We start from the raw sequence: 23,276 nt of genomic DNA on the forward strand, positions 1-23,276 counted from the left end.
TGACATGCGTTTTAAATTGAATAAACATAATATTTTACCATAAAGTATAGGCATGTGTACTGCATATCAAACTTTTTTTTCTGTAAAACGTAACGATATTATTTCTTCCCGCAAAGACGAAAATCTTCCAATGATTGTGTAGAATTAACTCAGCTTTAGAAAAATAAATGAAAATCCGGCCACCGGGGTAACAAAAAAAAAAAAAAAAAAAAAAAAAAAAAAAAAACGAGTTTCTCTGACTTACTGGTTGTTTTTTCTGCTTTAATATCCAGGGGCGGGAGATCATGATCAGGCGCGTGATGCAGCTCACCGCCGCAGACGCGCGTGCTATATAAACCCCGCGCGCACCACAACCGGATTACAATCAGCACAAGCTGTCAGAGAGAGAGAGACAGAGAGACAGACAGAGAGAGAGAGAGAGTGCTGCTGAAATCACTTGTCCAGAAGAGACTCCGAAAACAAACGCGCCATGGAGGCTGGAGCGAGAGGGATGCACTGGAAACTTTTTTTACTTTTTTGTCTTTTAGCGGACGGGATGAGCCAGGACTTCGGACAGACCCAGTTCATTTGCACGTCCGTACCCAAGGATATGGACATATGCGCCGCCACACTGCAGAACAGCGTTCCCGGGGAGGACCTCAAGAGCACGGTCATGCAACTGCGAGAGACTGTGCTTCAACAGAAGGAAACGATCATGAACCAGAAGGAAACGATCAGGGAACTGACTTCCAAGCTGACGCGGTGTGAAAGTCAGAGCGCGTCCGAGCCCGGAGACGCGCGGGTCGGCGGACGACGGAAGGAAACGGGCACCAAGAACACAATGGGAGATGTGTCGAGGGGTCCCACGGACACACTGGCTCAACTCTCGCAGACTTTACAGTCACTCAAGCAGAGGCTTGAAAACCTGGAGGTAGGCTATGTTTGTTCTCTCCTAGGGCGCTTTCTTCCATCCGCGGTGGATTCTCACAACTTTATTTTAGAATAGCACACCGATTCACCACACTATAAAGCGGTGCTGAATAATGGCGCATAATCCTCTTTTAAGAGACGCATTACGCCTACTGAGACCGCTGACAGAAAACCGTAGATTAAAATGAAATAATTAAATAAATATTGAAATAATTATTCCGAATCTTTCACACCATGGCCATTAAGATGAGTCTTGCTTGATTAACGTTTTATCGCATTTTTTTAAAACGTAAACTAGCCTATTTTCTGATAATGAACATTGCAACGCATATATGAATATGCAATATGTAAAAATGTAGGGAAAAAAAACTCTTAACTAAAAACATGCTTTATACACAGTGTGCAGTTGTTTCCGCATAATCTGGACCCTTTAAAATTACTTTTATTTGTGTAACTTAATTCATTCAGGTTGATTGATCACATTTGATTACATGAAATATATTTACTCGATATTTCATAGCGCCTTTTATCAGGTTGGCGTTTTTTTTAATGTAAACTCAAATGAAACATTTATCTCACAAACAGATATTCCCATTTATATTTCATAGCAATTCAGCCGGAATAACAACTCCGTCCAGGCGAACAGCTTGAAGGATCTTCTTCAGAACAAAATCGACGACCTGGAGAAGCAGGTCCTGTCCCGTGTGAACGGTTTGGAGGAAGGGAAGCCCGGGATGCGCAACGAGAGCGAGCAGCGCGGGCGCGTGGAGTCCACTCTCACCTCACTGCACCAGAGAATAACCGATCTAGAAAAAGGTAACCGTTCGCGTTTCTGCTCCACCTATCACATGCGTGTCGTGTAGATGTAACGGGCGCTTATCTTACCTGCTTTCTTTTTTTCTATGAGAAAATACTCTTGAGCGAGCCAGCATGGATAATAAATTGCCGTCGTGGTGTCGCTGGTGTGTCGCAGAGAGGAGGGGGTCTACAGAGCTGCATTGCTTTGCATATCCAATTCCACCCAACCAGCTTTATAGCATGATTTACAGATTGGTACCAGAGAGTTTTTGCAAGCTCATGAATTTTCATTCATGTGAATCACGTTTTCGTCGGTCATTAAAATGCATAATTTCTCTCAACCTTTTACAGTCTTAAAAGCATGAAGGGAATTTTAAGGGATGTGCATTTTCATCATTTACTCGCCCTCATTCTATTCCATACAAATAAGACTATTTCTTCTGTGAAGTACAAAGAGACTTTGCAGGATGTCCAAGCTGAGCTTTTGCATCCAGTCACATCACCAAGCTCCAAATATGTTTTGAGCTTTAAAGGGATAGATCACCCAAAAATAAAAAAATGACTCTATAATTTACTGACCCTCAAGCCGTCCTAGGTGGATATGAGTTTCTTATTTCAGCCAAACGCAGTCGGAGTTATATTAAAAAAATATCCTGGCTTTTCCAAGCTTTATAATGGGAGTGAATGGGGCTCAAGATTTTGAAGCCCAAAACAGCACATCCATCCATCATAAAAGTGTGAGCTCTGACCCGACGCATGACGTAGGATGTAGGAGTAGCGTAAGCTAAGGTGAGAGTAAACGCCTCTCGTGGAACAAACTCAAGCTTCTCCCATATTTCTCTTTAAAAAATTGTCGTTTTATAACGTTTTAGAATTTAAAACCGGAGTTTTGTTTTACTCTATCCTCTCCGCGTTTGTCAATACGTCATGCGTTGGGTCAGAGGTCATTCTTCCACCGGAACTAGACTCGCGTACGGCCGTTACCGGATGCCAGCGATTACAGTTTATAAAGTTATAAATAGGGATATTTTTCTTACAAAACTGCATTGCTTCACTTCAATGAACCTTTACTAGACCTTCAAAGGCCTTTATTAACCCCTTGCAGCCATCTGGATAACTTTAATGATATCTGGATGCGCTTTTTTGGGCTTCAAAATCTAAGGTACCCTTCACTCCCATTATAAAGCTTGGAAGAGCCAGAATTTTTTTAATATAACTCTGATAGTGTTTGGCTGAGAGAAGAAAGTCATATACACCTAGGATGGCTTGAGGGTGAGTAAATATTTGGATCATTTTCCTTTTTGGGTGAACTAATCCAATAAAATTGTTACTGAAAATAACCAAGAACGAATAGCATAATTGATTAGTCACGTTTTTTCAATGTGCACATATAACCTCATCCACCCTCATATGAGGAGTGTATAATGCATTCAGTGGCAGCGGTTCAGAGCGAGCTGTAATAGAAAAGTGCACGACGCAAGTGGCCAAAAAGCCTGAGAGCACTTTATATGAGGCGCTTCAGAGAAGTGAATGGACATCTAGTTTCATGTTGCCAGTCAGCTTGTGTCAGATTTCTTGTGCCGCTTTAATGCTCAATACAAGGGGTTTGCCCTAGCCTGGTACATAAATCACATTTTACTGTTATTCGGATCTGTAAATGTTATAAATTCAGGACAGAAAGGGATAAATCATTGTGACTGAATATTCATGTTTGGATGTTACATTTAGGTAACTATTTTATAAGAACAGTACCAGTAATTGGGGTCACATTCTTACATTTATAATGGAAATGGCAGTAATTTGTTACTACTACGCATGTTCAAAAAAGTTAATTTGTACATTGTTTGGATTAAAACTTTGAGCTGGATTTAGAATAAAATAACAGATTCATTGATTAGAAATCATGTTTAATATGTCTTGATGTAAGAGGTACAGCGACTGGCCAGAATTTCAGCTTGTAGGAATAACAACCTGCAGTCTAGCGATTGTATGACTTGTTTAGCACATTCGTTTATGTTCTATGGAGGAGAGAATATTGTATGGGTTTGGAACAACTTGAGAGTGAGTAGAGTATATGACACAATGTAGTTTTTGGGTGAACTATTCCTCTGCCTGAGACCAGAAATGCTGCCAACCATCGATTGCAGCTTTTTCTCCTTGTTACCTGTGGAGCGAATCAAACACAAGGGTAGAAATAAATAAAACGAGGGAGACTCCCAGGTGGGAGGACAGAACTAGTGTGCTTTTCTTTCCCCAGGCGAAAAGAAACAAATAAATCAATAGATGTTTTTGGTTATTATTATTTATTAGAAGTATACTTTAAACACAGCTTTTGCTTTTATTATATTTTCTTTATATGAATAAATGTATAGACGGCAATGAATAGTTGATTAGAATTATGTATAGAGATTTTGTATGAATTTAGCCGAGTTTCCACCGCAGGAACTAGGGACTTTGGGGTTTCCACCGCAGGAACCAGGGTCTAAATGAAGTTCCGGGTAAAAATAATCCTCAGAAAGTCCCTGCTGGCGAGGTAGTACTTTCTCAAAGTTCAGGAACTTTCGGGGGTGTGACTTGGGCGCTGAATATGCTGACTGGTTGAGCTCATGCCGCATTTTGATTGGTTGACTTTTTTTTTCAACCACCATTTTCAAATCTGTTGCGTTGCGTGCTGTAAGAGTTGTTTGCTACTCGAATCAACAACGGAGTTTAAAAAGTACGACCGACAGACCAACAACGAAGTTCAGGCTTTATTAAACTTAAATTCAGAGGATGAAATACAGCGGGAACTGGAAAGTAGTGCGCAGTCCTCCATCACCGGAATCATTTGCATAATCTTCATGGTACTTTAGACCACAATGGAATCGAAGACAACAACAGGTCTGGGGAAGAAAGTTCCTGGGACAATTTGTTCCGGGTAATTTCGGCGGAAACGCGGCTGTACACAGTTATTTTGAGAGATTGTCTTGTTTTATTGCTATACAGTAGACTGCAATGGTAAGATGTTAAATATTGTTTGAGGATTGATGTTTGTATTTATTTCTTTTTTTAATGACAGGTCAAAAGGACAACAGACCACTGGATAAATTTCAGCTGACGTTCCCTCTGAGAACCAACTACATGTATGCTAAAGTCAAGAAGAGTCTGCCGGAGATGTACGCCTTCACAGTGTGCATGTGGCTCAAGTCCAACGCCTCTCCAGGAGTGGGGACGCCTTTCTCTTACGCAGTCCCTGGACAGGCCAATGAACTGGTTCTTATTGAGTGGGGAAACAACCCTATGGAAATGCTCATCAATGACAAGGTACATTCCAACACTATCAGCATTAGAGGGATGGATGGATGGATGGATGCTTAAAGCAGGCAGTCTGCATCAAAATGAACGTGATGTTTAGGTTTCATCTGGTTTTTGCCCTCTTTCGATGTAGGTTGCTAAGCTACCTTTCCTGATCAACGATGGGAAATGGCATCACATTTGTATCACATGGACCACTCGAGATGGAGTGTGGGAAGCTTATCAGGATGGTGTAATGAGGGGAAATGGGGAAAGTCTGGCCCCTTATCATCCAATCAAACCACAAGGGGTATTGATTCTGGGACAAGAGCAGGTATGCGTCCTCTGTTTGAATTCACTCATCAATACAGAAAAGTGTGGTAGCTCAAGGTGTTACACAAAGATGATTTAATGATGAGCGAAGAATACACAATGGCTCTGTTCCAAAACACAGCGAGCTGCCTACGTAGCTGCATTTTAAGGCATCGCAGGCTTTCTCCCATGCAGAGGCTCCTCCAAACGGCAAATGCCTTGTAAAACACCTTGTTTTTTTGCCAAATTGAAAGGCAGCATTGCAAGTATTCTTCTCAGATAAGACAATCCGATAATTTATTGAAGCAAGCAGTAAATTTACAATTTTCAACAGTCTTAAAAAGATATATTTGAAAATGCATACATAAACAATATTTAATGTACTTTGTATGGTATTAGTAGATCAAATACTAGCTTAGAAATATTTAGTGCTAAACTCTATTGTGAGTTTGTGTAAGGGGCACAATTTCAATAACATTACAACGCATGTAAATGTTCACTTAGGAAGTTACATTTTATTTTGGATGCTGCCTGGTCACATTTGCAAAATTTCGCAGGTGAAAATACATTTTCTATGGTCAAAAGTGTGTTTGGAAAGTGTGTGTGTTTCTATAGCGATGTATGATGCACAGATCACTTTTAAACCAAGCAGCTCGTCTAATCCGTATGACCAACTTGAACCCGTTGCAAAATCGTTCTCCCATGGATATTAAAATTACTAGATTTCGCTTACGAGAAGCCGGCGAACAACTGTAAATGTGAATGCACCTCTAGAGGGCTTTTGACACTTGAACTACAGTAGTTAACCCTGCATCATTTTAAACTGTGTTATCTTGATTCACATTTTACATTGCTCATAATTTACCTGGGGTTAACAATTAATCCTGGGTATTCATAAGCTGCCGTTTTACACGGTACATTCCTAAACCCTGGGTTAACGTCCTCATTTGCATATTTGCGGTGTCAGTCTCACTGATTGGATGAATACCGCATGTGATATGCTTACAAAAGGGCTCTACGCTAGCATTGCGCATCCTCATATTATATATTGCCGACTGTACTATTAAGTTTATCCTGAATGGACGTTTTGAAATATAAAGGTAAGATTGAAACAGTCTCTTCTTCACTCCAATTGTCATGTCTTCTGTCACCATTTGACATTTTTCCCCTCAAATGCTGAAACGACTTTTTATACAGTGCACTGTGTTTGAATGACTGACCAAAGCACGTGAATATGAGGCACGCTATTGGTTGTCGGTTGTTGAGCATCTAGACATAACATTCTAACACCGCTTTGTTTCACACTGTACAAGTTTGGCACCGCAATGCATTTCATAACCCTGGGTAAAAAAAAACAGTGCTAATCCCGCTTATAAATTACAAGTGTGAAATGCTCCTTTATCCAGGGTTAAAGGCAGGGTTTAGAATGACGATATCCCGGGGTTAAAGGAGCAGTATGTAATATTGACAGCTAGTGGTTGAAATGAGTACTGCAGTCCAAATAAAAAAATATTGGAGAGAGTTCTTTACCCCGCCCCCTCCTCCCTCAATGCTCATGCAGGTTGCCAGATTGTGGACACGCAATGGGAGCAAGCGCAATTAACAATGGAAGGTGAGGAGACTTAGGGTAGTCAATTTAACGGTATTTGCGCCATTATTATTCGCCCCCCAAAAAAGCATGTCTTAAACCAGATGCTAATTTGCGCGGCTCTTGGTAGATTGCATTGGTCATTATGGAAATTATCCGGTTGACTGTAAGTTCTTTAATTTGCACGTCGTCAGTGGATTATGCACAGAACTTTCCACTCCCGTTGGCGCTTTTTTGGAATTGTGCTAATTTGCCCTGTTTATTAAATCTGGCCCTTAATCTGGAAGTTGATGAGTTGCTTTATCCGTGTTTTAATATGCTCCCATTCATAGAGATTTTTAGATGGATACCGAGGCTTTTTAGGTCGGGTAGAATCTGTAATCTTTGATCCAGTTCATTTGCTGGCTTCCATGGCTGCAATAACGCTGTGTTTTCAACAAACTGGCAACCGGGGTGTGTCAAAATATTATTGGGAAAATTGGCAGGTGGTGGAATCACACAGATCAAAATAAAAACAGACATTTCGGCATGGAATACACATTTCAGAGTAGAATAACTGCCGGTAGCAATGTTCTTATGTGAACTTAGCATGGTTTCAAAATATCTGCAAATTTGTATGATTTAGTACAGTCAAAGAATTACATACAGCACATTTAAGCACAGTGTGAAAAGCACTTAGAGGTCAACACACTATGTTTAGTAACAGAGCCAATTATACGAAGTTATAATAAACAGTCAGTTCTAAAATACACTATAGCACAGCCAATAGACAAGAAGGTGTTGGCTCATTTTAAATGAAGAGACCTTCAAAGACGACTGTAGGGATAAAACGCATTTATGAATCATTTATGTGCAGATTAGCTTCAAAGGTTAACAGGGACTAATCTTATGTCTTTGAAGGCATTCAACGTTTATTTTATCTGCATCTCAAATAAATGTTATCTACCTGCAGGACACTCTCGGTGGAGGGTTTGATGCTACTCAAGCGTTTGTCGGTGACATGGCCAATTTCAACATTTGGGACCGAAAGCTGTCCGTGGGAGAGATTTATAACTTGGCCACATGCAGCAGCAAAGCACTTGTGGGGAACGTCTTCTCTTGGTTGGAAACCAGCATTGAGATCTACGGAGGGGCTTCGAAATGGACATTTGAGGCCTGCCGCCAACTGAACTAAAGAGCACAGAAATCTCCCAGCCAATGGGAGATATGAGTTACCAGGTGTCTGTTACCAAATCATTCATCTTTAAAGCACATTTTCAATCAAGGCCGAACATGGACATCAATATCAACTGGAATTTTCTAGATATTTCTATATATCTTGTCTCTTAACACTTCTCAGTCCTAAAAACGATCACGTCTTTGTCATTTATTTTTGGATCTGGAAGGCAAAAGCTGGTGTTGGTGATAATTCAGAGTTTTAGCTTGAAGGCACCGTGGTTCTGCTTTGGGCAAGCAACGCCTTACTGGAAAACTACTTAACGTGATACGGCTCAGACTTCCATCTTAACAGCCTGGATCATTTGACCGCTCCCTTCGTACAGGAAGCCATGTAGTCATGCAGTAGATTTCTGAACCACTTAGGTTACTGTTCTCCATCAGGATTATTAGATAGATCTATCCACTGCCTGGGATACTCACTGTGAACTTCAGATGTAGAATGTAAAACAAGCAAAGCTGAGTGTGTTATTCTTTTTTTCACACGCTTCTGTTCTGTCTTATCACCTCCTGCTTGAAGCATTTTATTTATTTATTTATTTTTTTGGTGTGTCTGTGTATGTGTGTGTGGGTTTGTAAAAAATAACTTGATAATTGCCAACACATTTCAAGCCTGGGTGCCTTGGGCTGTTGAAAAAAAAATCAACACATTTGTCATTATTTGCGGTGTACTTCTATTTATCTCTTTCTTTCCTTGTGTAACTACTGATACTTTATGTTGATTACAACTTGTCACAATTGAAATGGTCAGGCTGGTAATTCAAAGTTGTTTAAATTGTGGCGTGCTCGGCAGGTGTTTGTATTTTTCAAGGAATGTTACGTGTAAAGAAAACAGCATGAACATCTAAATGCTGCAACAGCATCAATGAAAAACTGCTTTTATTAGCTCATTTTGGGTTGAGATTTTATACTGTATTGTTATATGCTAAAAGCATGGCAGCACTGAAAGATGAAAAAGGTCTAAGTTTTGTAATAAAATTGTTATACAAAAAATAGCACGCGTGTTAGTGCCTAAATGATTGATTTGCAATAAACAAATGCCTTGAACTACTGGGAGAAAAATACATTCAAAAGTAGTCAGTAAGTATTTGAATAAATAAATACTTTTATTCAGCAAGGATAAATGATCAAAAGTGACGCTTAAGACATTTATAATGTAATAAAAATGTCTATTTGAATTAAATGCTGTTCTTTTGAACGTTCTACTCAAGAATCTTCTAATCGATGAATCCTGAAAAAGAAAATCATGGTTTCTACAAAAATATGAAGCACTTCTGTTTTCAACATTGATAATAATCAGAAAATCTCTTAAGCACCAAATCATCATATTACAATGACTTTTGAAGGATCGAGTGACACTGAAGACTGGAGTAATCATGCTGAAAATTCAGCTTTGCATACCCTGTAACATATTAAAAACATACATTAGCAAAAAAGTCATTTTAAATTGTAATTATATTTCACAATATTACTGTTTTTGCTGTATTTTTCATATATATATATATATATATTCAAATATATGCAACCTTGGAAAATAGATTTTCTTTAAAAACAAGATAGACAAGGTTGCATATATTTGAATATATATATATGAAAAATACAGCAAAAACAGTAATATTGTGAAATATAATTACAATTTAAAATCTAAAAAGATCTTACCGACCCCATGCTTTTGAACTGTAGATTTTAGACCAGTAGCCTCACATAGCCAGACTTTTAAATATTGGCATAATCGCTGGTCCACTTTCAGTTTGTTCTGGTCAAGAACAGCTCACTTGAAAAGAAAAAGACCATCTTACCAACATGTAAAGCATAAGCATAGTACATTGCCGCAGAATGAACTCATTCAAAATATGGTGTGCCATGAACAAAGCAATTATCGGGGCCAAGCACAAAAGAACATGTCATGCCAACATGGCTGGGAGCATCAGACCAACTGCAACAATAAGCAATTAAAGACATTAAGACCATTTTAGGAAAATTGTCTGGAAAATCATTAGTACAATCATTAGTATGATGTGTTGTGGTCAGAGTAAGGTGACAATGACACATATAAAGTTTGTCAAAGCATTGCAAAGATACAGCCTCAGAGTCATTTTGGCATCATGCCTCAACTTTGTTGCTGCAGTTTCCGAAAACAGTTTCGTCGATCGACACAAAAACCATAACTTTTTTTCGGCACTGTCTGAAGATGACCTGACTCGAATGTGGTTCGAAAAAATAACTTTTTAAAGAAAATCAAAACGGCGGACAGGAAGTTAGGCCGACTATGGCAAAATTGATATATGTTCTCCACATAACCCAAGGAATCTATTAAGACCAACTTCATTACAATAGGCTAATTTAATCAAAAGTCATTATCATTTATGTAAATTTCACTATAACTTTTTGAGTACTGTCGGGGTTTAGTCCTGATGACACATCGAGTTTTGTAACAATATGTCAATGCGTTTGTCATATTGAGTTTTGTAACAATATGCCAATGCGTTTGTAAAATATGTAATTTTACGACAAAATTCTAATTGGCCAATATGGGAAAATTGGGTATCGTTCGACTCGGCATGCTGCACCAAATCTAAACAGACCGTTCAGAAGTTATGAGCAAAAATGTTTAATATCTCCTGACCACTAGGTGGCACTGCGCCGAAACTGTGCAGGTAACCTCAGGTCATGGTTGTCATAACACACACCAAGTTTGGTCAGAATACACTAAAGCATTACAGACATATAGTCTCGCGTTCATTTTGGCACGCTCTTCGTCAAATTTGCTTGCATGTTATTCGAGAACAATTTGACAAATCAACCTGAATTTCTTAACTTTTTGATGGCATGGTCTGAAGATGATCTGGTTAAATTTTCGTAAAAATCTGGTATTGCTAATAAGTGTCTGGTATGCCTAATAAGACATTGATTAGCTGGTTCAGGTAAGTTTAATTGGGTTTTGAGCTGAACTCTGCAGGATACTGGCCCTTCGTAAGCAGGATTGGACACCCCTGCTTTAGGCAGCACACAATTTAGTGGAAAAGTGTAAACAAAAACAAGTACTGATTATTTCACAGAGAGGAAACAAAGGCGAATATACAGTATAATATTAAATTGGTACTATTTAAAGAGAATTTTGTTTCTTGACACACTGATAAAAGCTTTGCACAACTCCTAGAAGTTGAATGGCAGACAATCTGATGTGATCTTCATAAAATGCTTATTTTGTGTGCTAAATATGTAATAGACACTGTGTGCGGTCTGCAGGAGTTGTCTCTGAGGATGGGAGACTATTTTTACATTTCCTAGAATTTTATTCTACATTTGTCCAGCAAATTGGACTGAATGCAATCGCCTCTGGCTACACAAGCTTGATATTATTCATTGTTCGATTGTGAAATGTGTCAGAACACAATTCATAATGCAATGCAATAAGCACTGCAAATGATTTACCATAAATTTACCAACCAACTGGGAAAAGGCTGTTTTTTTTAAAGCATATGGAGCAAAGTGGATATGTTTTGACTCTATTGCAGACTTTTCACTTAAATACTGCTATTTAGCATAGACTATTAGCTTAAACTGGCTTCTTCTGCAGAATGCACAAAAATTGTGCCCAAAATATGTGAATTTAACTCAAAATCCTATAGCAACACAATTGTAACGAGAACACGGTGGATCTCTTTATAATGTCTTTGTCTCAGAACACAACTATATTAGCATTCCAATACACAGATATTTTCATATTTTTGACAGAAACAGATTAGGACTATCAGCAAATTCTAACAAAGATCAAGAACTGCTCAAGCTGACACACACAGCAGAGTCAAAGACACTCAGCTGCTAGATTTAGAGGAAAGGTTTAAAAAGCTGAAACTGAAAAATAAAAAGTGAAGATAAACGAGCTGGATGGTGGTTGACTGACAAGAGTATTACGGACAGATGAGTTTGAGGGGTTTCGGTCAAGGAAGAGAGGACAAGTGAAACATAGGGCAAATGAATCGATGCTTGACGCCTTCTGTCAAGCATGAATGAAGTGCCTTTGGGCTGGTGAGCTGGGAGATTGATACAGAGTGCAAGGAACACGAAATGTTACCTTTCTATTTCACAATGCCATGTCGTTCCCTGTGGTCAGCACTTGATTGGTTCCAGTTTCATCATGCTGCAAGTACAAAGATTCAAAGCATATTTCAGAGCTATGCAAAACTATTTGGGGAAGAAACAGAGAGTCAGAGTACTGTCTTTGGACTAGCATGCATTATCGCCAGATTTAAAACCTACTGAGCTCCTGTGGGACAAGCTTCAGTGTAAGGTCAGAGAAAAATGCCCTACAAGCCAGTCACACCTCTGGGAAGTGCTGCAAAATGTGTGGGTTGAAATCTTTCCTGAATATCTTTAAAACCTCACGGCTAGAACGTTTCTGCAAAGCTGTATGCATGGCTGCAATAATGTTAGAAATGTATCAATGCACAGACTATAGTTTATATACTATTATAATCTTGCTAAATAACAGTACCACAATCTGTCTGAACACAAACGTTTAGATCATTCCAAACTTTTAAATGCTAGTAGTGAGTATTATCTCACTCTAAATAACATCCAGCAGAGCCATTACTGGACATATTGTATTTCCTGGACATCCTGAAATATACACCCATCCCCCAACATGCACATCTTCCAGCATCCCTCCTATTCACAAGTGTATTGCCAGGATAGATGTATCTCACCCTTGAGACGCCCTCAGACCAGATCACTGCTGCCCTTTGTGTTGGACCTGGTGCTGAAATCTATTCATAGCAGGCTAAACGGATCCAAGCTTCCAGCTACTGGCACATCCAACCCAATCTCACAGGAAATGTTTTACAATGTGGCGATTTTGAATGAATTCATACAAAAAAATGTAATTGTAAAAAAAAAAAAATAGCATAAAGGTCCACAAACATAACCATCAATGGGGCGTAAGCAGTGCGAATTCATATAAATTAGTCCTCAATTTGCCAAAACATAAATAGTTATATGAGATTGTGTTGGCACATCTTACCTGAATAAGCAGCCCGTTCTCATCCTAGGGCGTCATATATTGACGCTTTTGACATTTCGTTGACATCGAACGCACATGGCACCCTTTAGCGTCAATATGAGACGCAGATAGAAATGGGCCAGAAGCCGCCTCCTGGCGGTCTAACCCTAACCCTACACTAGACCTAAACCTACCCATAAACGAACAAAGCTCTGTGTGTCTCATATTGACGCTAAAGGGTGCCATATGCGTTCGATGTTGACGAAATGTCAAAAGCTTCAGTATATCACACCCAAGGATGAGAATGCGTTGGAATAAGTTTCTATCAGAACCGTACCTACAAAATTGTTACATACAAAAATCTGGCATGAAACTCTAGATGGTGCAGGCTAATAGGTCATTTGACTCACCTTTTCATAATCACATCGTTATCTATCCGGCGCAGCTGATTGGTTCCTGCTGTATCAGTTGCCAATGAGCTCGCTGCTCAACCTTCAAATACTTGGGTAGCTTTTTCCTTAGCAGTGCAGCACACTTTCAGGGCACTTTCACACTAGCACTTTTGGTGCGCACCCGGGTTCGAATGACGTCAGAGTTCGGTTTGTTTGGATCAGGGTTCACCAATCTCGGTCCTGGAGGGCCGCTGTTCCTGCAGAGTTTAGCTCCAACCAGCTCCAACACACCTGTTTTTAAAGTTCTAGTATGCCTAGCAGCTGGTTCAGGTGTGTTTAATTGGGGTGGGAGCTAAACTCTGCAGGACAGCGGCCCTCCAGGACCGAGATTGGTGAGCCCTGGTTTGGATGCTGTCTTCCGAACTAGGGTGCGCACCCGCAAACCCTACTCGAGTCCACTTAAAAAGGCTGGTCTGGGGTCACAATTCATGTTAACTCCAGTACGGTTTAGTTTAGTTTAGTTAAAGCGGGATTGACGCACTGCAAGCAGGGAGATGATTTCTGGCTGCCTCCGCAAAAATTGTCTTCAGCGGACAGCCCGCTGTCTTTGGAACGATTTTAGTACTTTTGCGGCAGACAGACACAAATGTGTTTCTCTTTCTGTGTCTTTTCTTTGAAAACAAAACTAAAGGTTCAAAAAAAGAAGAACAAATGTGAAGCGAGCAATTCTATATAGAGAAAAAGAGAACAGGGCTTGATTTTATTGCTCCTCCTCACCATCTCTAGCTCACAGCAGACTGATGGTTGGGGGTGGTTATGTTCAGACCAAGCTGTCAAAGTGGCGCCATAAGAGAAATAATGGCATTTCAGAGGGGAATACAGTTTTCAGATTCTGACCAAAGATAAACATTTTTGATTAATTTTGGATTAAAAATAAAATAAAATCACTGAATTATTAAAATATGGTGCCGAATAGCCAAATTCCTTGAGAAGAAACCCAAAGCCCTATTTGTGTAGTGCACAGAATTACTGCCTTGCAGAGCATTCCAGATTTGGTCACTAATGAGTTTCTACGCTCTCTTCGAAGACGCTGCTCACTAGGTTATGGAAAAAAGCTTATATTTTCTCCAAACCCTTGCAGTTTCTATCTCATCTGCTAGTGGGTGGATTGTAATGAGTCTGCAGTGGATGCTACAGGCTGGAGGCAACGTGCACAACAGAAGTGAGTGAGTTTCCTAGTATAGCACATTTTGGAGCAGATCCACAAGTTTCACCAGCATATGAAGCATCCAACCCCGGCATGCAGCCATGCAGCTAACAAACTCAAATGCCCCAAAATACATTCGTGCCTGCTTGCCAGATCAACAGCTGCTTGTTAAGGCATGCATGGAAAACCAGCTTCATGACTGCTAATTCTAAATCTTGCATATTAAAGAGGCCCTTCCCAGAAAAGCATGCCCGTTTTTTTTCCTGGCTGACCTATGGGCCTGTGCAGTCTGTGCAAAGGCTGGTTGAACTATGATGGGATATAAATTTCCATCTCCTTTCTGCCACCACAGCACCTGATTAGAATGCATAATGACCGCCGTATATCCTGGCTGCTTTTCCAGTGGTGACCCATAAAAAATGCATGATCAGTATAAGTAAACACCAACATCTTAAAGTGGGCCAGTAGAATAAGGGGGCAAATGGAGGAAACTGACGAGGTTTTTATTGACGTTGAGCTTGATCCATATTCTCAACGGGGGCATTCAGAGAAAAACGGGGGGCGTTGGAAGCAAGATTTTTGAAAGGGGAGCATTCACGAGTTTACACCAAAGATGCAGACAAGACAAGATTAAACATGTAATTACTTGCAAAATAATCGGCAAGCACATTCTAAAATCTGCCAGTTTAATGCGACATGTAAGCTATGTATCGTTTCTTTTGCAAGGACTCTATTATTTTTCCAGTCATAAGCCAACAATCCAGACCAAGTTAATGACAATCCAGACCAAGTTAATGACTTGAAAACCACTTATATATTTTCAAATATTTTCAATAAATCATTTTCCCATTCACTCCGGCGATGAAATTTAAAATGAATTAAACTAAATTATATTTATAAGGTAAAACTCTTACATTTTTAGGCATAAACTAATGCCAATGCCTAATGCCAAAATGTTTTCTTTGTTCACCAAGTAATTTACTGGTCAGGCATTATTGTTAAATCAAGACTATTAGGAGAAAATGACAATTTGATGGATAATTTAAAATATATTCTGTAATCACATTTTTGGTAATGTATTAATTCCGCGGTCACATCTGAGCGCGAAACTAGGGCTGTGTTGAAAAAATCGATTCACCGATTCTGAATCGATTTTCATATTAATTTCTAAAGATCGATCCGTAACTCAGAGGATCGATTTTCCCCGTGAACTTTAACTTGCTGCGTCATTGAATTCACGCATGCGCGCGAGGTGGAAGGACATTAAAACAACGTCAGTAACGTTAAGCATGCGGTTGCTTTGAAAACTCCAGAAACGCTCAAAGCTGCGATCTGACACCATTTCGGGTTCAGAAGCAATGCAGAGAACGAGCTTGACAAAAGCAAAGGTTTTCTAAAGGTTTTGTAAGTTCAAATTTTATTTACATTCTGTGTAGAGATGCGCGGTTGGCGGTTACAGCCGCGGACTCCGCGGATAAACCGCGGATCGGGCGGATGACGTGACGAAAAATTATATTTTAATTAAATTCGGATGGGTGGCGGGCGGTTAACCAATCAAATAAAAAATGTTATGTATGCATACATTAAGTGGATGGCGGGCGGGTGCGGTTTTGAAAATTGGTCAAAAACGATGGTGCGGAGACTGCGGACGGATGAGTTTTGTGATGCGGTTGAAGTAATAGCCCATCCGCGCATCTCTACTCTGTTTACTGTGAAGCCAGTAACCAACAATCTGTTTACATTTGCACTGGCTTAGAACAAATGTGTTCTAAATGTTGATCATTAAAATAAAAAATAAAGGTGCATTTGCATCTGAACTATAGCAGCTTTTTGGAAAATTCTTAATGTCATTTTTAATAATACATCAGGTTCGCGTCTAAATAATCGGTCTACTGCTGCTGATATACCTCTGCGTCCTCGGTCGTCTACACCAGTGCAAGTTTGTGAAAGCAGTTGCATCAACACTCTGGAAGGGGGATTGTTCTTTACAACCACCAATACTCCATTAATTTGCAGTTGAATGTCTATAATAATAGTATCAATATGTTGCATAACTACAGTCCTGTAATTCAGGTAACAGCAGGAAAAAATGCTTTTTTCAAAAACCATTATCTAAATCTCGAAGATCGGATCGGATCGAATCGGATCGAATCGAATCGAATAATGATAATCGATTCAAGATCTTGAGAATCGGAATCGAATCGATTCTTGAAATTTGAATCGAAACCCAGCCCTACGCGAAACGCTGTTTCAAGATAGTTAAAAATAATGAATAATACAATAATAATTTTTAAAAACAATAAGTTTATTCTTGTTAGAAGATTATAAGCAGGAGGCAGTTTGCTATTTCCCAGAGCTGGCCAAGGTGACCTTTTTTTTCAGAAACAACACTAAATAGATATAAAAGGCCCACTATTATTATAATTGGCCTAATATATTTTATTTCCATGAATACCATTGTACTGTTTATTATTTCGAGTGATTATATTGAGACTGAAAATACAGACCCACCTATAGCACACATTATCTTGTAAATATAAATAAACATTTTACTAGAATAATAAGCAATAAAACAACTTATTCAAATTCAGACTAAAAATATTCATGGAGATAAGAGAACAATTGAACTGTAAAATAATACTCATTACAGGTGTCTGAGGCTCTTACCGATGACCTCCTCCTAGTTAAGGCCGACATGGAGATCCGCTTCAGGGACCTCCTTACCCTTGATGTTACCAGTTGGGTTGTGCAGCCCTTTCAAACGGATGTGATCAGATGCGAGCCCCCTATTCAGGAGCATCTTGTCGACATCCAGTGCGACGGCGAAGCCTAGGCTATTTTTCGCACATCTGGCTGGTGCAGCATGTGGGTCAAATATGCCCAGTGGTATCCGGCTCTCTCTCCAACAACATATCTCGATATCTCGTTAAGCAGGGATTCAGCCAGGTCATCCACATGCAGTACAAGTACGTCTACTGAAACTATGTCTCTGCAACCCGCAGTAAAGAAATTAGCAGAAATACATCAAGCACAGGGTTCACACTATTTTTCAAATCAATTTTGAAAGTTTGAATTCGAAAGTTCAAATATTCAGCTTTTTCCCTGTCAATGTTCTCCATTGAAAATAATTTATAAGAATGCTTCTTGTTTGCTGACTGGCTGTTCGCGGTACAGCTGCTGATAATTACATTTTTAATGTCAAATTTGTAACCGTTGCATTTCGTTAACACTGATATACACTGATATATATCGCACTGTGCGTTTCATGCGCGTGCAAATTCGTTATTCATAATAAAAGCAACGCGGTCGGTTGAAAACATCTCAACTTTTCAGAATGGCAAGCGCACAGCAGGTCATGTGACAAAAACAGCCGATCAGCTTCGGCCTTTCCGTAATAAGGGACCTGGATAATGGATAAGGGGCGCTGGCCCAAAAAAGGTTGAGAACCACTGATATAGAGACATCCCCACAGATGACCTTTCTGGGTCAAGAGTGATAATGAAGGGAATGGATGATATTTCAGGCAACAAAAGAAAACTTTGAACATGTGGGAGGACAATGCATCTAAATTTATCAGGAGAGTGAGAGTATATCAATATGTCATGATGCATCATCTGCTTCTTGATGAACCCTTTTCATCCCCAGCTTTATCAGTGTCCTGATTGCCCATGAGAACAGCTTGAGAGAAGCAATGAATTTCCCAGAGGAACCACAGAAAGGTTATTCTAAATCGTTTCTACTCCCCATAAATCGTTACAGATGATTAAGTCACATAATCTGAACCCAGTACACCTGAGTGAATTGACTGTGGTAGCTGCATGAAAGCTGGTTTACAGCAATTCAAGCAAAATACTTTTATTTATACTGAGATGTTTCTGATCTTCTATATGATGATTCTTCCTATAGAAGATGGTGATGGTTTCAGTGGTTCATGAGATTAAGATTGAGAAACCATTTCTGCTCGACTGAATCTCATCACATTTTCATGGGTTACTTCAAGGGTTTGGATGGTCTACGTTTTAATGTCTAAAGTGAAAAAGAGTGGCACAAAATCAATTTCAGTTGATGGAAGTTTGAGAAAGAGCTATTGTTTTCTAATTTTGTCAAATGATGTGTGCCCTTGTGGTAGGACTGGGCGATAAATCGATTTTATCGATTAACTCGAATGTGTAGTTTACGTCGACTTGTTTGAATGAAAATCGGTTTTCTCTAACATCCGGCGACGCTCCCTCTGGGCTCCCGTAGTTCAGAATGGGCTCAGCCCTCCCCCCGTGCATTTGCCATAGAAATACACAAACAACATGGCAGCGAGCAGGGAAGAACTCGTTCCCAAGAAAGGCACAGTGCTATCCGTAATTTGGAATTGGTTCGGTTTTGCAGCATCAGACGCAGAACAAACAACACCCCGCTGCAAAGTGTGGTTGAAGTCTGTTGCAAGCAAAGGTATCAGTACGACCAATTTACTGCAGCACCTCAAACAGAGGCATGCTGCCGAGGGGGGGAGATGTTGTGCCCTGCGAAATGAACAAGACACAAGCACAAGCACACCAAAGAATGGGGCCCGGTGGAAAACGATCACGGATGCAGTTGCAATGTATATTGCAAAAGATATGGTGCCCATATATACTGTGGAAAAGCTGGGGTTTATTCACATGCTGAAAGTTTTGGACCCCAGGCATGTGCTACAAAGCCTTGCCTCAGCTATATAACAGTACACGCCAAAGAATCGCTAGAGAGCTCGTTTTACTCCGCCACAACAGAGTTATGTGATTTAGAAAAATAGAAAGGATGTTCAAATTAAAAACAGCACAACAAATAAGCACTTTATGCTCTCATGCACTGATATTTAATGCTGTTGAATGCTTTGTTTGCACTTTACCAGAACTACCTCCTATCTACTGAATAGCAAGATGTTAAACTTGTTTAAAGAAAACCTATCAAAAAGGGTCACATAATTTTATGTTATGTTACATTTTCACTGTTTACAATGGCAGGGCGATTTCATCCAGATCAAATCACAGAAGGGAAAATCAAAACAAAATAAAGTTAAATCTTGTTTTGAACAATTTCTTTGTCATCTGCAGATTGATTTTAAGTAGGGGGGAAAAAATCGATTTAAATCGTAAATCCGATTTTTTTGTGAAAAAAATCTGGGATTTTTTTTTAGGCCATATCACCCAGCCCTACCTTGTGGAAAATAAGTGCAGTTCATTGTATTGAATGTGCACTTATAGTGCACATCAAATCTTAAAAGTATTTTTTTTTTTTAAGATAATACAATATTAAATACAGCTGCAAGCAGCAATTATCGGGGCTCAAGTGCTTTAAGATGGAATTATAAGATATTACATATTATATAGCTAGCATGTAAACACCTGTAAAGAAGACCACTTTCTGCAATTTCAGGTCATTTACTACAGAAATAATGTGTATTTGAAACCTTTTAAACTATTATAGCTCCACCTACTGCCCGATCTCCATAAATGTTTGAATGCTTATTTTGAATCATGTTGCATGTGCTCACCTAATTTCATGAAGTTCTGAGATTTTGTTTTGTAATTATAGACTGTTGTGTACACTTGGACATGGCTGTTGCTAAATTAGCCTGTTATAGCTCACCAAATGCTAAGGTTCACAATTTATATATATATATATATATATTAGGGGTGTAACGATATTCAAACCGAACCGAAAAACCGCGATACAACAGCCACGGTTCGAACCGCGATACTCTCATGTCGAACCGAACGCGCCCCGCCCCCCGCCCCCTGCTGCCCAACTCTCACTTCACTTTGTCACAAAACTTTTTTTTCTTCCTTGACATTTGATTAAATAATGGTCTGAGCTGTCGACACGACAGATCTCGTCACAGTTGTTGTTGTTGGTGCGTCCTACGATGTGAATAGAGGCCGATCCTTGACGCACATGGCCGGCCACAGGCGTCGCACACAAAATGGCTAGATGTTGTACTAGCTGTTAAGGCATTGTGCTTTCTACGTCTTCGTTTGTCTACTGCAGAAGTGATGCGGCTGAGCTCAAAGGAGTGTATGGCATTATGGCACTGTGCTCGCCATGATGTCCTGTCTGCAACCATCTCTTCAAGGTCATTTGGGTCCATGTTGCATAGTTTCAAATTGGCTTTGAGGCCGTCCTTGTAGCGTTTTAGTTGCCCTCCTTGAGCGCGCATGCCACTCTGGAGTTGTCCATAAAATACCTGCTTCGGTAGGCGTGAATCCGCCATACGTACAACATGTCCAGACCAGCGAAACTGCACAGCAAGCAGGAAGGCCTCAATACCAGTGATGCCACAGGTCTGCAGTACCTCAGTATTTGGGGTCTTGTCCTGCCATTTCACATGTGCAATACGACGGAGACAGCGCATATGGAACTGATCAAGTTTGGTAATCTGCCGGCGATAAATGGTCCAGGACTCAGATCCATACAGCAGCACTGTGAGGATGACTGCCTTATATACTGCCACCTTTGTGTCCAATCGAATACCGTGCTCATCCCATACTCTCTTGGACAGTCGACCGAAGGCAAAACTAGCTTTTGCGATGCGGGCACTGATGTCGGAGTCCGCTGTCGCATCAGCTGCAAGAATGCTACCGAGGTAGCAGAATTTGTCAACGGCCGCCAGCACTGTCTCGCCTGCAGTGATTACCGGTGGATTGGAGTTTGACTTGTTCACCGCTTGAAGCATGACTTCTGTCTTCTTTAGACTGACAGTAAGCCCAAACCTAGAAGCTGCAGTTCTAAAACAATCGAATAGTGACTGAGCTTCAGTAAGGGTGTGCGCCATCAGTGCACAATCATCTGCATATAGGAGGTCACGCAGAATTGCTGAATGTGTCTTTGTACGAGCCTGAAGCCTGCGTAGATTGAAGACGCAGCCATCTGTGCGGAACTGGATTGGAATGCCCAAGTCGCAGTCCTTAAAAGCCACAGACAGCATCATGGAAAAAAAGATGCTGAATAACAGTGGGGCAAGGACACATCCCTGTTTGGTGCCAGTGGAGATGCCAAATGGGTCAGACAGTTTGCCATCATCCAGAACCTGACCGAGCATGCCATCATGAAATGAACGGACGATGTTAATAAATTTCTCTGGACATCCAATCTTATGAAGAATGAGCCAGAGCCCGGTGCGGGAAACTGAGTCGAAGGCTTTCGTGAGGTCAATAAAGATAATATAAAGGTCAAGGTGTTGTTCTCGGCACTTCTCCTGGATCTGCCTAGCAGTAAACACCATGTCCATAGTACCGCGGCCTACACGAAATCCACACTGACTGTCCGGGATGATGTCACTGTCATGAATGTGTTGTTGGAGGCGGTTCAGCAGAATTCGTGCCAAAACTTTGCCTGCAATGGAGAGCAACGAGATGCCACGATGATTGTCACAGCAGGCTCTGTCTCCCTTGCGCTTGTAGATGTGAACAATCAATGCGTCTTTAAAATCTTGAGGCACAGCTTCCTCGCTCCATATTTTACAGAATAATACATTGAGTGCGGCAAGAAGAGATAGTCCGCCTTCCCTCAGCACCTCACTTGGAATGCCATCAGGACCCGGGGCTTTACCAAAGGGTATCTGCTTAATGGCACGTGCGATTTCTTCGCGGGATGGAATGTCATCCAGATCTGAGGCCGTTGGCCACTGCGCTATGTCGCCAAGCACAGAGTCATCAAAAACAGCTGGCTGGTTCAGTACCGATTGAAAGTGGTCGACCCAGCGTCTGAGGATCTCAGCCTTGTCAGTAAGTAGGGTTCCGTCAATGGCAAGTACAGGTGTAGAACCAGCTCTCAGGGGCCCATGGACTGCCTTGAGACCGTGATAGAATGTCTTCATATCATGTCGGTCTGCAGCAGACTGAAGTTCCTCAGCTTTTGACTGCCACCATCTGTTCTTCATTTCACGCAGACAGGTCTGTGCTGTATTTCTTGCTCGAGTGTATGCTGACTTCTTTGCAGTGCTAGATTTATCATTAACCCATGCCAAGTGAGCTGTGTGCATTGTGTTCAGCAGGGCTTGCGCTTCGACATCCTGATCGTCAAACCAGTCCTTATGTTTGGATGTGGTGAAGCCGAGGACTTCAGCAGCTGTGTTGTACGTGATATCCCTGATTTTGGACCATGTCTCCTCAACATTAATGGCAGCTTGATTGTCCAAGGTGCTGAGCCTGTTGGAAAGAGTCTGACAGAAGTTAATATGGCAAGAGTCAACACGAAGCTTAGAAACATCCAGTCGCTTTCGCCTTTTGGCTTTATGTTGACGAGATGGAGCTAGGTCCAGAGACATCACACTACGCAGCAGTCGGTGGTCAGACCAACAGCTTGTGCCTCGCATGGCTCGAATTATATGGACCTCCCTGAGATGTTCCTGCCGGGTAATGATGTAATCCAATACGTGCCAGTGCTTTGATCGAGGATGTTGCCACGTGGTCTTGTACTTGTTTGCCTGCTGATAGAAGGAGTTTGTGATCGCCAGCTCATGTTGCGCACAAATCTCCAGCAGCAGCGTACCATTAGTGTTCTCGTTTCCCACTGAGTGTTGCCCCAAGACTTTCGGCCATGCCATGACAT

The 23,276-nt window shown here is 40.7% G+C and overlaps 1 protein-coding gene across 1 annotated transcript; it reads left to right on the forward strand.

Annotated features, from left to right (window-relative positions):
* Positions 1–360: 360 nt before the first annotated feature.
* Positions 361–9,082, forward strand: nptx1l (neuronal pentraxin 1 like). The gene is made up of 5 exons (XM_081384040.1): positions 361–910; positions 1,518–1,725; positions 4,766–5,010; positions 5,135–5,314; positions 7,833–9,082. The coding sequence occupies exons 1-5, from the start codon at positions 470–472 to the stop codon at positions 8,052–8,054; spliced, it is 1,296 nt and encodes a 431-aa protein (XP_081240166.1). The 5' UTR covers positions 361–469; the 3' UTR covers positions 8,055–9,082.
* Positions 9,083–23,276: the final 14,194 nt, after the last annotated feature.

This window comes from Scardinius erythrophthalmus, assembly GCF_964197995.2.
Source record: "Scardinius erythrophthalmus genome assembly, chromosome: 1".
NCBI classification, from domain to species: Eukaryota; Metazoa; Chordata; class Actinopteri; order Cypriniformes; family Leuciscidae; genus Scardinius; species Scardinius erythrophthalmus.

Excerpts from the sequence above, each read along its gene's own strand:
- nptx1l (XM_081384040.1), top strand. The coding sequence starts at position 470 with ATGGAGGCTGGAGCGAGAGGGATGCACTGGAAACTTTTTTTACTTTTT. Across the intron at positions 911-1,517 it reads AGAGGCTTGAAAACCTGGAG|CAATTCAGCCGGAATAACAA; the intron begins GTAGGCTATGTT and ends TATATTTCATAG. Across the intron at positions 1,726-4,765 it reads AATAACCGATCTAGAAAAAG|GTCAAAAGGACAACAGACCA; the intron begins GTAACCGTTCGC and ends TTTTAATGACAG.